Genomic DNA, 17,457 nt, shown 5'->3' on the forward strand with positions numbered 1-17,457 from the left:
CTTTCCTTTCCTTTCCTTTCTCCTTTCCTTTCTCCTTTCCTTTCCTTTCCTTTCCTTTCCTTTCCTTTCTCCTTTCTTTTCTTTCCTTCCCTTTCCTTTCCTTTCCTTTCCTTTCCTTTCCTATTTCCTTTCCTTTCCTTTCCTTTCTCCTTTCCTTTTCTTTCCTTCCCTTTCCTTTCCTTTCCTATTTCCTTTCCTTTCCTTTCTCTTTCGTTTCCTTTCCTTTCCTTTCCTTTCCTTTCCTTTCCTTTCCTTTCCTTCTCCTTTCCTTTCCTTTTCTTTCCTTTCTCCTTTCCTTTCCTTTCTTCCTTTCCTTTCCTTTCCTTTCCTTTCCTTTCCTTTCTCCTTTCCTTTCCTTTCCTTTCCTTTCCTGTCCTGTCCTTTCTCCTTTCCTTTCTCTTTCTTTCTTTCTCTTTCTCTTTCCTTTCCTTTCCTTTCCTTTCCTTTCCTTTCCTTTCCTTTCCTTTCCTTTCCTTTCCTTTCCTTTCCTTTCCTTCTTTGGAACAGAATTAAAAATGTAAAGAAAGCTGTCAGCTGGTGCTCCATTCAAAATCCAAGAAAGAAATACTTAGACTCTTTTAATTAGAGAAAAGATATCTTTTAGTGGAAGTCAAGTGGTAGCAACAAAAGAATTCTGAATCTGAGAAAATGGGCGCGTAAATCACATATACAAAGTATGGCAACGTTCCCACCCCCAATAGTTCAAATGGTTCGTCCAATTAAAAGTTGTGAATATCATCATGTGGACATCTCCAGGTGGTGTTGAGGCTTCTGTCCGTTGACCTTGGCATATTTTGATAAAGGTTCGCAGCTGCGCATAGAAGAGAAAGCAAGGAATAGAAACCTAAGCAAGAATGTATCCGCCCCCCCAGTGTATACAATTCAGTTTGTAACACCTCCAGCTCACTTCCCATAATTTTCCCCCTCCTCCCCCCGTTACTTATGACAGCCGAAAGATGCAAAGCAAAGGGAGGAAATCTTGAAGGCTGACAAAATCATTGGATGGATGGGTGGGTGGGTGGGTGGGTGGTGGGAGAAACAGATATGAAAACATTTTTAAAAGCCAGAAAGCAGCATCAGAGTTGTCAGAAGAATAATTTGGGGCTTCCAATTAGAGGGGGGGGAGGGGAGCAAGAACAAACAAAAATGTGACCCAGATAGCTGTGGGGAAGGAAGCAATATCTTCCTCAAAGTAAAACGGTTTGCCTTTAGGGCAGGGGGTCCTCAAACTTGGCTACTTTGAGACTTGTGGACTTCGACTCCCAGGTGACCTGCTTTAATAGCAGGCAGGCTGCAGAGAAATGGAGTACAGCAGCAGGCTTTATTTTAATAGGGGAGCTTGTCTGGGGTGTCGCGTGCTGATTCTTGGGATCTAGGGTGAGACTTGAGGGGTGTGTGTGTGTGTATTGTGAACATACAGTTCCTCTAGGACAGGGGTATCCAACCTTGGCAACTTTAAGACTTGTGGACTTCAATTCCCAGAGTTCCTCAGCCAGCAAAGCTGGCTGAGGAACTCTGGGAGTTGAAGTCCACAAGTCTTAAAGTTGCCAAGGTTGGAGACCCCTGCTCTAGGAGACCTAATTTAATCAACGCTCTGTTTGCAGACCTTATCCTTTGATATGTGGATTAGGTGTGGGTAACTTATTTGAAGAAGTTTGTTCATTTTAGTTGCTTAACTTAGTTTCAGCTTGGCGGTTAATTATCTTGCAGAGCCACTGATTCTCAGGCCATTGTGGATTCTGTTAATATTTTAAGGGGAAGATGGAAACAGTATAAAGAATAAAATATATTTGGATATAAAAGGAAAGAGAAAGAAAACAATTTCCAACAATTTTTTTTGCAGCATACAAACATAACTCCTAACTATTTCCACCCTCACAAACTACAGGATGTGGTTCCCATAAACAGCCCTTGTTCACCAATCCAAAACTTTGGAGCTTTGAAAGCCAGATGGGATAACACAATGGCAGTGGTAGGCCAGCATTATTAATGTCAAGAGTGTTTTCCTTATACATTTACAATAAATTTAAATTAAGGATTGTTTTAAGACAGCATAGACAGCAGTGACGCCGATATTATAAAAGGAAAAGGATGGCTCCTGCCATTATAGATAAATGAGCATAGCAGATGACAAAACTTGCCTATAGGAAGACATATATTTTATGTATAGGAAGACATATGCTTGGAAAAATGAGATATTCCTTTTCAAAACCTCTTCGTTAACTATAGATAAGGAAACATCCCTTTTAACAGAACATGAAAGAAAAGAAGAAATGCACAGGAGGAAGATTGTCCTCGACTTATGACCGTAATTGAGCTTGCAATTTTGGTCCTAAGTTGTGACGGTTGTTAAATGGGTTACCATGTGTCCACACCCAATTTTCCAAACTATTTGGCAGTAGTTGTTAAGCAAACTCATTGTTTACCATGTGGCATTGTGGTCATGACGGGGAAATGGGTGGCCATGAGAACTTTGAATTGGGTTATAAGTCCCTTTTGTGGGGGAGGTGACTGTCATAAGTACAGTAACTAGATATAACTCAAGGAATACATGTACAAGCTAATACAAGCTAATACATTCCATTCAATTAATGATTGGCTAAATCTTTCAACTGAAAACCTATTTTATTAAATTTCTGCACCACCCAGGTGACTTTGAGACTGTGAGAAGGGAGACAGGAGAGCAATCCACTGTGACTGTCATCCCATGTTACTTGACAAACTTGGGTTGAGTAAATGTAACCTGTTGATCATCTGGCATATTTTGTTGAATGCTTGGATTGGATACAAACTGTGGGGAATGTATCTGGTCTTTCGGACAATGGGATATTTATTGGTTCAGGTTTACTACTATTGATTGCAAAAACATTTTTAAAGATTTCTTGACTGCTACCCATTGGGTCTCCGCTATTCAGGGAAAGATGGAGTTGAGATGGACAAAAATATAACAGGCATCAAGAATGCAAACTTTTAAAAAGAAACATTGACTCTAAAATTGATCCACAAGAGCTGTATGGGGATTCCTACCCATCTCTCCAAGTCAATAGACCCTCCGGCTGCGGGTTATACTGGGTTATGTCTCTGGCCATTCTGACCATTCTCTCTCTTGGCATCACCTCTTGGCCCAGTCTCCCAGGGTTCCCCCAGATACCATTACATGTCCCTACCTGTCCAGCTGTCTCACCCCCTGGCCCAGGACACCTGGAAATGGCCAGCCCAGGCGTGAGCAACCAGATCCACACATGTAGAATTACAGCCACTTTATTGTATTCTGCCTATAAGATGGAATCACCCCAGTCTGATAGCTCTCTCTTGGGAACAATTATCTAAGGCACTGGTTCCCAACCTTTTCTTCGCCCTGCACCCCTAAAGAAATTTCACTCGAACCTCGCACCCCCTGAAATTTAGACTTTAGGAACTACTGAACGCGTTAAATATATGGTAGGATTGAATCTTTTCAGCTATGTATGTGACAGCCACTAAATAACGATACTTAACTCTAAAATGAAAACAAAGTTAATCTACTGCATAATTAATTAATTAATAAATAAATAAATAAATAAATAAATAAATAAATAAATAAATAAATAAAAAATTGCCTGGACTTTTCTCGCACCCCCTGGAATATCATCTCGCACCCCCAGGGGGTGCGAACACCCCAGGTTGGGAACCCCTGATCTAAGGCTTTAATGCAGGGGTGTCAAACTCCCGGTGTCACGTTGTCATGTGACATATTGCAACTTTCCCCCCTTTGCTGAAACGGGGTGGGTGTGGCTAATGTGTGACCCCTGCTCTATGGAATTCAGGGCAGATCGCCTCTCGCCCTTTAAGAGTTGCGCAGTGACCTTAGCTCTATTCTTGATCCTTCCTCCCTGCCCAGCTGGGTGCTTCCAAAGAGCAGCCTTGATTTCTGTCTTGACAAGAGGTCCAGAGGGCTGGCCATTTCCAGGAGTCCTGGGCCAGGGGGTGGAACAGCTGGACAGGGAGGGACATGTAATGTTATCTGGGGGGAATCTCTGGGAGACTGGACCAAGAGATGCTGCCAAGAGAGGGAACTGTCAGAATGGCCAGAGACATAACCCAGCATAGCCCGAAACTAGATGGTGGGTGGGTCAAGGTTGAAAAAAAAGCTGTTCTGATTGGTGCTGACAGGATCTTAATTCTGGATTGGCAAAAATCCCACCCAGCATGGTCAGCATGACCAATTCCAGAGGGTGCTTTTGGGGGTGGACACAAATACAGAATCTTCCAAACCTTCTAGAGTTTCATGCCTGAGGGAGGATTTGAACCTAGCTTTCCCTGAACACCAATCCAGCACCTTAACCCAACACCCAACATCGATTATCTTTCCCCAAATCCCTGTCTTTTCGGTAGTACTATCCAAAGGGGGTGGCCTTTATTGTCTTCTGGGATACCTTTCAACTTTCCAGTCTGGTTTTTTTTAATTCTTGGATTTCCTGGTGGTCTTCTATCCATGCAGCAACCAAGTCAAATCTGACTTCCCACTTTTGAAGACCAACCAAGGTTTGGCAAGACAGGAGGCACTTTGTGCGGTGTGTGGCTATGATTTTTCCAGGTTCTTGCATGGGGATAAAAAGAGTCCCACCCACCCTCAGGCATAAGTCCAATCTCGTCTAAATTTTCCATTTCAAAACAGAGTAGCAATGAATCATTAACGTGCAGCCTTTGCTCTTTTGTTATCTGAAAGAGGTTTTAGAAGCTGCAATGTGGTGACCTGGAGGTCTCTGTCTACAGCTCAGCCAGGGAACCTGAGAGGGGTTTATCTCCTCCCCCTTGTCTAGGGGCAGCACCCAGGTGAGGAACTGCCTGCAGAGTCACATGGTTCCTGCTCACTTGGCAGGGAAGGGAGGAGAGCAGCAGGTCTGCCATAAACCATCTTTATTTATTTTATTTTATTTTATTTATTTGATTTGCCAATTGTTTACAAGATAATAAGTATAAGCGTATACATAGTTGTGAATACATGAAATGGGTACATATAAGAAAAATAAAAGAATAAGAGAAACAATAGGACAAGGACGGTAGGCACGTTGGTGGGCTTATGCACGCCCCCTACAGACCTCTTAGGAAAGGGGTGAGGTCAATAGTAGACAGTCTAAGGTTAAAGTTTTTGGGGTTTGGGGAAGAAACTACAGAGTCGGGTAGAGTATTCCAGACATTGACCACTCTATTGCTGAAGTCGTATTTCCTGCAATCAAGTTTGGTGCGGTTAACTTTGAGTTTGTATCTATTGTGTGCTCTTGTGTTGTTATGGTTGAAGCTGAAGTATTCATTGACAGGTAGGACATTGCAATGTATGATTTTATATACCATGCTTAAATCAGACCGAAGACGGCATAATTCAAGGTTTTCTAGTTCTAGAATTTCAAGTCTGGTGGCATAAGGTCTCTCTCTCTTTAACCCAGTCTTCCCTCCCCAGATATACGGGACCTCAATGCCCATCATCTGCAGGAAACAGTCGGAATGAAGGTTATTTTAGTGGAAGCCCATGTTGGCTGGGAAGGAGATTGTAACAAATTAATAGAGTTGGAAGGGACCTTGTAGGGTTAGGGTTAGCTCCCACAACTTCCAAAGGCAACTTCTTGTTCCATGGGTTGATTTTTCCGTCAGAAAATTCTTCCTTATTTCCAGGCTGAGTTTCTCCTTGTTCAGTTTCCATACATTATTCCTTGTCTGCCCTTTGGGTGCTTTGGAAAATAGCTGGCTTTTCTCCGAAGTGCTGGGGAAAAGATTAAATAATTAATTGCCTTTCAATCTTTGATTTGGGGCCAGGTTGATGTTGGTTTTAAGGTTGGTTTGGTTTTATAGTTTTAATAATGATTTGATGTGTCTTTTGGTTTTTTGATTGGGAGCCGCCCAGAGTTGGTTGAAAGATGGGTGACTACATCATTCATCATCGTCATCATCTTAGCCATTGTCTATCCAGTGCAGGATGAAGGCCTTTTCTGCGTGTTTGCAGCCCATACAACCCTGAGATTTCTTTTGCCAATTGGGCCTGCTGATGGCATCGATACATCTTGTTTTAGGGTCTCTTGTGGATGCTTTAAACCAGGGGTGTCCAACCTTGGCAACTTTAAGACTTGTGGACTTCAACTCCCAGAGTTCCTCAGCCAGCAAAGCTGGCTGAGGAACTCTGGGAGTTGAAGTCCACAAGTCTTAAAGTTGCCAAGGTTGGACACCCCTGGTTTAAACGTTCTAAACAAACAAATGGGGGGGGGGGAGTTTGATTATTTATTACATTTATATGTCACCCACCTCAGTCTGCAAGGCTACTCAGGAGGTGCAGCCAGGTTTAGGGAAGAAGGCCATCTTAGCAGAGTAAGCAGGACATCCCCACCCAGCTGACCAACAGGCATCTCAAAGAAGAGACAGTCCCTCTTGATTTTTTCCATTTTATTTTCCACAAAAGTTTGCTCTGAGGCATAATACTGTCACCGTGACACTGAGCGCAGCCATCCTCAGCAATGCCCCACCAGGAAACAGCAGCACCCCCACTCAGAAAAAGCACAGTGTGTTGGACGATGGCAGCTGCTTGAGTCGCTAACAGTGCTCACACACATACACACACACACACAGCCACACAATGTTGCCCATCTCCTGGCTGAGACCAGCGGGGAGAGTTTTAAATAAGAAAACGAGATCCGTGTTTCTCAACGTTGGCGACCATGGCTGGCTGGGGAATTTGGAGAGTTACAAGTTGTCCAGGTTAGGAAACACATGGTCTAAATGCTTCCTATTGGCTGGAACACACACACACACACTCATCTGCAACACTGACACCCCCTCGCTTCGGAAAAGGAGTTGGGGGGTCTGTTCCCCCCCACCTTTTCACGATCTGGCCCTCACCTAAAGATACCCCCCGAGGGGCAGCCAGATCATCAAGGCATAGTCCTCATGCTAACATCGAAGTTTATATACATTATTCACATCCTTTGTTACCAAGCCAGTTAAATAACTATGTGGTTATATAGTGTTGAAGATGAGCTATGGAGATGGGGGTCAGTCTGATAAGGTGCTTGTTAAAAAAATAATACTAGTCATAAAATGAGGACAGGAAGAAGGGTGAGTCCACAGGGCTGGCACCCCAGCCTGGCTCCTTGCGTTGCCCTCAAGTCCATAGGAGGAGCAGAATTCGCCCTGGGTGATCGTCTTCCCATCTAACGTAGCCTGGAGTTGGCCCACTGCTGCACTCGTCCTTTGGCGTCCCCATCTACAGAACCTCTGCAGGAGGGAAAAAAGGAAAAGAAAAATAAAGAGACTTGGAGGAGCAAAAATGCTCCAGACAGGGCACGGTTCTGACCCACCCAAGCTTCCCTGCGTAAGACAGGACTAAAGGCAGGTAGTTCTCCAGTTACAAGCACCATCGAGCAATTTCTGTTGCTCAGTGAAACATTTCTTAAGTGAGTTTGCCCCATTTTATGACCTTTCTTGCCCCTGTTGTTAAGTGAAACATGTTGCATTTGTTAAATTAGTAACAGGGTTGCTAAATGAATCTGTCTTCCCCATTGGTTTTGTTTGTCAGAAGGTCACAAAAGCGGATCGCATGACCCCAGGACATTGCAACTGTCATAAATGTGAACCAGTTGCCAAGCATCGGAATTTATTTATTTTTTGGAAAAAAGTTTTTTTATTTCTATAACAAACAAAACAACAAATAAAATCTTAATTATACAGTGTGTCATTTTGGTACATATGTCGTATGCACAATATTTATAAACCTTTCCTCTTACATTTGCATTCACATTATATCCTAATCAACATTCTATATCATATTGTATCATTACTATATTATCATTAAAGTTTTTATTTCAATTCCAGGCTATCTTTAAGAATAAATCTCAACTGTTACTAAATTATACTCATATTATAACTTATTCAAAAATAATCAATTACAATATATCATTACTATTGCAATATACTTCAAATTCTTACTCTTCTTTCTAGCCATTCATATAATAAACCCCAAATCTTGTAATATTCATTTTCTTCTTGCTCTCTAACTGCGAATGTTAATCTACTCATTTCTGCACATTCCATTATTTTCTTAATCATTTCCTCCTCCATCAGAATTTTCTCATTTTTCCAGTTTTGAGCAAGCCTCTGAATTTTGATCACATGACCAGGACATCACAGGACATTGCAATAGTGGTAAGTGTGTCACTTTTTTCAAGTGCCGTTGTAACTTTGAACGGTCACTAAATGAACTGTTGTAAGTCGAGGACTAGCAAAGCTGACACAACTAGTCCTCGCCTTATGATCCCAATGGAGCTCTAAATGTCCGTTGCCAAGCAAGGCAGTTGTTAAGTGAGTAGTGTCCCATTTCCCCATTTTATTACCTTTTTGCAATGATTGTTTAAGCGTATGTTTGGACATTAAGTGAATCTGGCTTCCCACATTGAGTATGCTTTGCCAGAAGATCCCTAGGAAGGTTGCAAATTACATTCTCGGGACTCTGGGACCTTGGAACCGTTGCAAATACATGCCAGTTGCAAAGTTTGATGATGTGTGAACTATGGGGGATGCTGGAACGGTCCTAAGTGTGAGAACTGGTCATAAGTCACTTTTTTTCAATGCTGTTTTAACTATGAATGGTCATTAAGCCAATGGTTGTAAGTCGAGGATGAACCTGTAATCCCTTTTCTGCCCAGATTGGCATGTCTGTTGTTTTCACTCTATTTCTTCCCAAGAAGGAAGCCAAAGGCTCTTCGTCTGTACATTGATCCAGTGAAGGTCTTGGGGGGTGGGGGCAGCAGGTAGCCCCACCCATGCCATAAAAGGCAGACTACTATGAAGACCAAAGCAGACCACTCCCCTCTTGTGCATTTGCTCCGCCTTGCTCACCAGCCTGCTGGCACTTCCAAGCACCGGATGTGTGGAACTGAATCTAGTTTATTCATTGGTGAGATTGATACCCCAAAGCTTTCCTCGAGAATATCCAAGTGGCATTCCTGGAACCCCTTCCCCAGTGGTTCTTGACCCCATCACCTTTGAGATGCAACTGGGACCCAATATGTGGGCCTGTGAGATGTGAACCAGCTTTTAGCCTCTCTCTTTATTCTAGCTGGGCACCTGAACCACAGAATATAAAACCACAGAATGTACAGAACCACTAAGGAAACCACCTTGCAATTCCCCCTAGCTGAATTCTTTACCGTTTCACACAGAACCTTATCTTGTCAGACTCTACTGTAGACTCTACTATCTACACCTACAAGCAGGATCCCCAAACGTGGCAACTTTAAGACTTGTGGACTTCAACTCCCAGAATTCTCCAGTCCACAAGTCTTAAAGTTGCCAGGTTTGGAGACCAGGGGTGGGATTCTATCAGTTCGGACCAGTTCTATAGAACTGGTTGTTATGATTTTGTGCAGTTCGGAGAACCGGCAAATCGTGCCACTGGCTGGCCCCTCCTGTCGGATTTCTTGCTTTCTAGCTAATCTAAATCACTGTTGTACTGCTTTGCCTTCACCCAAAAGGCTTCCCTGAGGCCCAGTCAGGAGTGGTATTCAGGAGGTTGGAGGGTGAGGGAGAAGTGACCTGAGAGCAGAGCTAAACCTTCCTTAGGACTGAAACTTCTATTTTTCAGTGCAGACTCAGGCAGCAGATTGCAGAAAGGTAGATCTGGGAGTGAATCTGTGATTCTGCGAGCAACTCAAGCTGCTCTGCCTGATTTTGGGTAAAAGTTGCTCTTTTTTATATACAGTATAAAAAATTCAATATTTACATAAATATTTACAATATTTACATACATGCCACGCCCACCCAGTCACATGACCACCAAGCCACCCCCGTCAGCAAGCCACACCCACCCAGTCACATGACCACCAAGCCACATCCACAAATTAGGCCATGCCCACAGAACCGGTTGTCCAGAAATTTGAATCCCACCCCTGTTGGAGACCTCTGACCTACAATACACAGCCTGTCTTTGACTTGCAGTCCTTCATTTAGTGACCATCGAAGTTAAAACTGCACTGAGAAAAATGGTCCTAGCACTTACCACTGCAGCATCCCCACGATCACTTGTGGTCACACCATCAAAATTCAGGTGTTTGGGCAACCTGCATGTATTTACAACCTCCCGGGGGTTTGGTGGGATCCCGTGATCACCATTTGCAACCTTTCCAGCCAGCTTCTGACAAACAAGTCAAGGCGAAAGCCGGATTCACTTAAGGACTGTGTGATTCATTTAACAACTGCTTAAAATTTGCTACTAAAAGGTTGTAAATTCTGATCCCAATGGTGGCTGTAACGTCAAGGAGTTCTGTGGTCTGTGAACTGTTAGGGAGGGCCTGTCCTCACCCGCTTTCTCTCACACATGATATCTGGGCTGAGTTGCCTCTTGACTCCTCTGGAACGAAGCCCCTCCCTCCTGGGAGTCTACATTCCATCCGAGGCAGAAGATGCTCCTTGGTGGGGGAACGGAGGCTACCTTACCTGTGACCTGGGGCGCCTTGGCCACTGCGTTGTTGAGGAAGGGCTCCTTGTTGGCAAAAGGCAGGATGGGCTCATTGGCCATGCTTAGCCCGGACCCTGCAGGGTGCTCCCGTGCACCAGGCCCCTGGGGAGAGGGGAAGCCATTCTCATGCTTGCTGGACTGCAGGCCGTTCACCAGGGCCAGGGTGGGGTTGATGGGAGAGCTGCAGCGGAAAGAGAGGTGGGAGGAGTGTGAAGTCACGGCGTCACAAGCTTCCCTCAAGGAGATGGGAAGGAAGACAAAGGTAGGCAGAAGGGACGACATCCTGGAGAGCAGATCTTTGCAGGTATACACACACAACACACACACACACAATGCAAACTGTCGTTTTAGCCCCAAGTGTTCTCCCCTGCGCTAGCATGAAGGACTTTTGAGCTGGCCTTGTTCCTACAAGGAGGGGAAGGAGGGAAGAAGCCATTCAAGAGGGATTTGGAGCAAGCAAGTCACACTCTCCGGAGACAGAAAGGAGGGTTCCAAGGCCAAACCATCAATCATGCCCATACACAATCAAGGGACAAAACTATTGTTGAATTTTGGCCATGGCTACTAGTACAGGTGCTGCACTGGGCTGAGTTTCTGGGTGCAATCCAAAGTGCTGGCTGGCACCTTTAAAGCCCCGCCTGGCCTGGGATTGGGTTACCTGAAGGACCGTCTTCTCCTGAGAGGTTCTACCTGTCCAATTCTGCCTAGTAGATTGAGGATGCTATGGCTCCTGTCAACTGGCAGGCACCCAGGAGACATGCCTCCTTGGCAGTAGCCCCTGCCCTTTGGAACGTTCCTCCTTTGGTGCTCAGGATAGCCCAGACCCTTTTAGCCCTTGGTAAAGCTTTCAAGATCCTAACCTTTAAAGAGTAGATTAGGGATCTCCAAGGAAGGAAGGAAGGAAGGAAGGAAGGAAGGAAGGAAGGAAGGAAGGAAGGAAGGAAGGAAGGAAGGAAGGAAGGAAGGAAGGAAAAGTGAAAGACAGTTACTGATGGGAATTGTAGTCCAATATATCTGTAAGACAGGGGTCCCCAAACTTGGCAACTTTAAGACTTGTGGACTTCAACTTCCAGAATTCCTCAGCCAGCCAAGAATTCAGGAAGTTGAAATCCACAAGTCTTAACGTTGCCAACTTTGGAGACCCCTGGATTAGATGATGGCACATTAGCATGGGCTAGAACTAGGTTTTTGTTATTTTTAATGTTTTATGTTTTAACTGGCTGAGTTTTACAGATTTTAAAATGATTATAGGTGTGTTTTAATTTTTAATTTTTGGGAGTCTCTCCAAGTTGGTTGAAAGATGGGTGGCTATATCATGTTTTTAAGTACATAAGTAAAATCAGACGATGTGGTCCTGGAAATACTGGTGGGGAGGGGGCATTATCTGGTTGCACTGTTAATTTTTATGTCTTATGATCATTTTCAGCTGCCTATATATATTTATAATCTGTAAATGTTCTTGCATTTTTATGGTTTTAATTAGTGTGATATTGTTTGCCGCCCAAAGTCAATTGGATTGAGATACTATACAAATTGAAGGGTTGGTGGGATGGTTGGATGGAGATGTTAGATATATGATAGACAACTCAAGTTCTTGTATTCCAGGAAGAGTTGGTAATGTGGCCCCTGCAGCATCAGAGGCTCACTGTAACCCTGATTTCAGCCATCTCCCACCTGAGATATTGCAAAAGTTTGGATATTTTCATAAGAGTGAGAGCACTAAAAGCCTTTAGAGTTTTGGAGCATTTTGTTTGCCTGTTTGGGTGCTCAGCACCTGAGAAGATTGCTTTTCCCTGAATAATCCACGTGAGATGTTTGCGGTTTCCCAAGATTAAGAGGTAAGATTGAAAAACAAGCTGAAAGGCAGAAGAAACAGAAAAAGGAATTGGAGAGAAGGAAATAATATGGCCCCGATAAAAATCAGCAGGATAAAGTTTCCGACAAAGTTCCTTGTGGAAGGGAACACTCAAGTTTTATCCCATTCTCATCCCAGAGTATTCCAAAAATGTGAAGAAGCTGCACTACCCTTGGAATGGAGCCAAATGTGAGCCTGTCCATATGCTTTTTTCAGGACACAAATAATGCTTCTGTTTTTGAAGCAGCTCCATCACATCCACTCATACACACTTCAAGCCATGTTTCTGAACTGCAACTTGGAAGATATCTGGATGTCAACTCCCAGAATTGCCACCACTTGGCTGATGTGAAGTCCTCACATCTTGCCAAGGTTGAAAAACACTCTAGATCAGGGGTCTCAAACACAATTTACCTGGGGGCCGCTGGAGGCAGAGTCTGGGTGAGGCTGGGCCGCACATAGAAGTGTTTAGCCAGCTAGCGACGCATGGAGAACGCACTAATATTATAACTTTCATATCACGGTGGGGGCCATAGGATATCATCCTGCGGGCCGCAATTGGCCCGCGGGCCGCGAGAATGAGACCTCTGCTCTAGATAATTTGGCTGATCTTGGAAAAAAGGCTCATCTGGTTGGATCTGATTTGTAACTGGATGGAGGAATACCAGAAAAACCCATGGCATTCCAGAAGTTCTAGCTTTAGTAGTTCCTTCTTTATTATTGACAAGAAAACCATGTGAAGCTCCACTTGAGGGAAACATTTATCTTTCTATACCAGAGCTATCAAACTCCCAGCCCACGGGCCAGATGTATCATGCGCTGGCCCACACCCACACCCAGTTTAACGAAGGGAGAAAAAGTCCTGATACGTCATGTGACGCTGCCATGATAACACGAGTTTGACACCCCTGTTCTATACTAACAAGGGAATTCTGGGAAAGTGTCTGCCATGCCATTCCTGTAATGTTCTGACCTGCTTTTCCAACTCTTTATATACCTGTGCTGTATGCCCTCTGGACTCAGCCCTTTGCGACTGGCCGGACTTGAGGGTTGCATCTCTGGCAGCTCTTCTTCCTTGGGTAGACTCCCAGGGTATTTCTTGCCATCTGAAAATGGAAAAAAAAAATCTTCTATTAAGCACTCTAGAGCAGGGGTCCCCAACCCCCGATCCGTGGACTGGCAATGGTCCGCGGCATGCCAGAAATCGGTCTACGCAAACCAGCAAAGCCCCATCCACGGGATGCAGCCAGCACGCAAAACCAGGCCCTCTCCGGTCCATGGAAAAACCTCTCTCCACAGAACTGGTGCCTGGGGGCCACTGACTCCTAGAACCTCCTCCTCCTACCCACTCCCCCCAAAAGCTGGATTTCTCAATCGGATCCAAAATGAATCTGTATTCATCCACGGTGAGTCTAGGAGCAGAGTTCATTTATAAATGAGAGAAACAGGCTCACAAAAGTATAGGTAGTCCTCAATATACAACCACAATTAGGACCAGAATTTCCATTGCTTAGCCGTTGTTAACCGAGTCACACCTGATTTATTTTTTTGCCGTAGTTGTTAAGTGAAACATTGATGTTGTTAAATGACTGAGACAGCCATTAAGCGAATCTGGCTTTCCCGTTAACTTTGCTTGTTGGTGACCTCCGGGATGCTGCAATCCTCGTAAATATATGTTGGCTGCCAAGCACCTAATTTTGAACATGTGATCATGGAGATGCTGTGATGGTCATAAGTGGGAGGACCGGTTGTAAATCAACTTTTTTCAATATTGTTGCAACTTCAGATGGTTGCTAAATGAACGGTTCTAAGTTGAGGACAACCTGCAATCAAATTTCATAACAAGTCTATTTAAAGATGCAGAAAGGGATTCTCACCTGGGCCCATTCCACCCTCTTGTTTCTCTTCCTTGCCATTCACCATCTTCTTCTCCTCTTTCTTCTGCAAAAAAAAAAAAAAAAGGAGTGGGAGATATATTAAGCGAGAAGGAATCAGGTCTTCAAACAGTATGTTGGCAGAAGAAGCGCCCATTCTCGCTATCTTCCCCTGGAAGGAAGGAAGGCTCATGGCAGAAAATGTCCCAGGATAATGTTGCAAGATCCAGTCTGGGTTGGTCACTGTGACCAGAGATTCTGTTTTTTGACCTCGGAAAATTTCTCTCTCCTGGAACTTTGCTTCGGATTACATCAATCTCAGAAAAGTTAATCCTCTGGTCCTGGTGACCGATCCAGAGTGGAAGGAAAACTGTCCACTTTTTCTGGGCATCGGTGAAAGCACCCAAGATGCGGGGGGTTCCAGAGATCCAAGGCTGCCCTATCCTAAGAGGGACACAGCAGAGATGCTAAGTGGCGGATCCAAAACCCCCCTGTGGAGCAGCTGTGCATAAATGCTTAAGAGACATGGAAGGCTGAATTGTGCTCCCGTTCCTTCAGGGCTGCTATCTGCTATCTCTTCTGGAGGCATCACCCTATCTAAGGCCAGTTCACGGTCCTCTCATCGGCCAGAAGAGACCAGGAAAATCAATCACCCTTGCATCAGCTCCCTCTGCTTTTCGCGTCCGTTTCATGATCTCTTCCAGACGCTGCAAGGAGAAAAAGAAAAGATGAAAAAAGGTGGTCACAAGATATCCCTTTTCAACAGCAAAGTTTTCCTGTCTCATCATAATTTATAAAACGGTGAGAATATTTTGGGCATTATTTGGATATTTTGTTGTGGGGTTAAGGATGCGAGACCAGGGGTCTCCAACCTTGGCAACTTTAAGACTTATGGACTTCAGCTAGCAAAGCTTAAAGTTGCCATGGTAGAAGACCCCCGTGCTGGACCATTCTGTACATTTTTCAAATCACAAAGGTTCACCCAGGGAAAATGTAGTGGAGATCTCTTCCAAACCTTCAGAATAGCCATTGCCAAGCAAGATGGTTGTTAAGTGAATCGTACCCAACTGTATGACCTTTTTGCCAGGGTTGTTAAGTGTATCACTGCAGTTGCTAAGTGAATCTGTAAGGCATCCAGAAAGTATCCATGATATCAATCACTCCGAGACATATTCTCTCCAGTTGATTTATTTAGGAACAGATCTGGTATGTCTAAGGCAATTTCCCAAAGTGAAAGTATTTTTGCACGTTACACAGAATCCACCTCTCTCTCCTCCCACTTCTACACTTCATAAATCACGAGAACCAATGAACTGCAACTGGAATTTCTTAGTACGGCATACAGAATAACCTTGAACTTTTCAACTCCTCCACCCCCCCCTTTCATTAAATGTGGCAGCTGAATTTCAAAGCTGACAGAATCATGAGATCATTTAGCAACTCTGGCTTTTCCCGTTGACTTTGCTAGTCAGAAGCCAGTTGGGGAAGTTGCAAATGGAGACCCCAGAACACTGCAACGATTGTAATTAGATGCCGGTTGCGAAGCGCTTGAATTTAGATCACATGACTGTGGGGATGCTACACCAATGCTCACCTTTGGGGTGGGCTTTAACTGTGCTTGCCAATGAAATTGTATTTAACCAAAGACGTCATGGTTTTCCAATTGCAACTCTTTAAAATCCAGGGGTTCAGGCCCCAACAGCCAGACCCACTCATGTTGAGTACAGATAGTCCTCGTCTTAAGACCCACAATTGAGCCCAATGTTCATGTTGCTAAGCAAGAAATTTGTTAAGTGAGCTGTGCCCCGTTTTATGACCTTTCTTGCCCCCGTGGTTAGGTGAATCGCTGCAGTTGTTAAGTCAGTCGCATGGTTGTTTAAGTGAAGGTTGTTTCCCCGTTGACTTTGCTTGTCAGAAGGTCACAAAAGGGGACCACTCTGGGACACGGCGACCATCATAAATACGAGTTGGTTGCCAAGCATCTGAATTTTGATCATGTGACCACGGGGACACTGCCGCGGTCGTAAGTGTGAAAAATGATAATAGGTCACGTTTTTCAGTGATGTTGTAACTTTGAATGGTCATTAAACGAACTGTTGTACGTCTGTACCTGTAACCTGTAAACTACTTTATCGCTTTGTGTCTATTTCACAGGAATCTTCTTAGAGTGGCAGTTTGCCCCCCCCCCCCAGGGGAAAGACTAGACAAGTCTAATAAGACAAGCCTTCAAGGGAGGGTCAGTTCTTGTGTCTTGTGTTTACCTAAACAACTCCAAACTATTCCTCATTTGACCTCTCCTCCTGACTGGGATGGCTGCTCTCCAACACAGCGGCTAACGTAAGCTGGCCTGCTTGCTTGGGAAGCAAATCCCCAAGGGGCCCTTTTCCTATACAGAATAAAGCTACTATAGAGATGACTACATCTTGCATGATTAATTGGCGCAGGGGCAACCAACCAGGGATTCTGGGGGGCATCCCTCTTACCTTCTTCCTCTCCAGCCGTTCCTGTTCTTCTTTCTGGAAATGTTTCTCTCGTTCCACTCGTTGGCGTTCAGCCTCTTCCCGGGCCCGAGCCTCAGCTTCCTCCTTCTGCAAGGAAGGAGAGGAGAGGTGAGCAGCTGCTGCGAAAAAAGAAGGATTCCCCCCACCCCCGTTTCCAGCTGCTTGCAGAAGGACCAAGGACAGCAAGTGAGGAATGTGGGGTTTTCCAAGTCGGGACCCCAAAAAAAAAAAAACGAGAGAAAAAAGGCAGTTCCTCTTGCCAGACAATTGGAAAATTCAGAGCTCCATCCCTAATCCTTTTCAGCAGAACAGGTAGTCCTTGTTTAGCGACCGCCTCATTTAGTGACTGAACGTTATGTTAGGACCAACCCCGCTAACTCGCAACCCACCTGTTTCTGCAGCCGTTCTTGTTCCTCCTGCTCTGCCCGGGCCCGTTCCTGGGCTTCCTGCTCCTCCTGGCGGGCCAGCTGCTCCTCCTGCCTAGCCAGCTCAACCTGCTGCTGCAGGCGGTCTCTGGCCTCTTGCTGAGCCCGCTCCTCCGCTTGGCGCCTGCCGGAGGGCCCAGAGTCAATGTTGGAAGCATAAACCACGAAAAAGAAAGAATGGAAAGCAGCCGCTAAGGGCGTTTTAGCATGCCCCGGAAGCAATAGGCTTGCATCCCTGCTCATGCAAAGAGAAAATAAAAACTCTGCACATGTTCCATGTCACCCTCTCGTTTTATGCGTTCTAGGTTAATTATCTCATCCT

The 17,457-nt window shown here is 44.7% G+C and overlaps 1 protein-coding gene across 4 annotated transcripts in view; it reads right to left on the reverse strand.

The window, feature by feature from the left end:
• Positions 1–6,918: 6,918 nt before the first annotated feature.
• The window catches only part of MAP7D1 (MAP7 domain containing 1), a 72,262-nt gene continuing 61,723 nt past the window's right edge, over positions 6,919–17,457 (reverse strand). For 3 of the 4 annotated variants that reach the window (XM_087970542.1, XM_087970541.1, XM_087970540.1), the window contains 7 exons: positions 17,100–17,259; positions 16,693–16,797; positions 14,863–14,916; positions 14,213–14,276; positions 13,333–13,441; positions 10,459–10,661; positions 6,919–7,242 (listed from right to left, as the gene is read on the reverse strand). In XM_087970542.1, coding sequence (XP_087826668.1) covers positions 7,232–7,242; positions 10,459–10,661; positions 13,333–13,441; positions 14,213–14,276; positions 14,863–14,916; positions 16,693–16,797; positions 17,100–17,259 — 706 coding nt within the window. In that variant the 3' untranslated portion in view covers positions 6,919–7,231. The remainder of the gene's footprint in view (positions 7,243–10,458; positions 10,662–13,332; positions 13,442–14,212; positions 14,277–14,862; positions 14,917–16,692; positions 16,798–17,099; positions 17,260–17,457) is intronic. The other variant, XM_087970543.1, reaches the window with a different exon arrangement.

The sequence above is a fragment of the Notechis scutatus genome, chromosome 8 (genome assembly GCF_049901735.1).
Source record: "Notechis scutatus isolate UNSWTSFEM ecotype Mainland chromosome 8, rNotScu1.2, whole genome shotgun sequence".
NCBI classification, from domain to species: Eukaryota; Metazoa; Chordata; class Lepidosauria; order Squamata; family Elapidae; genus Notechis; species Notechis scutatus.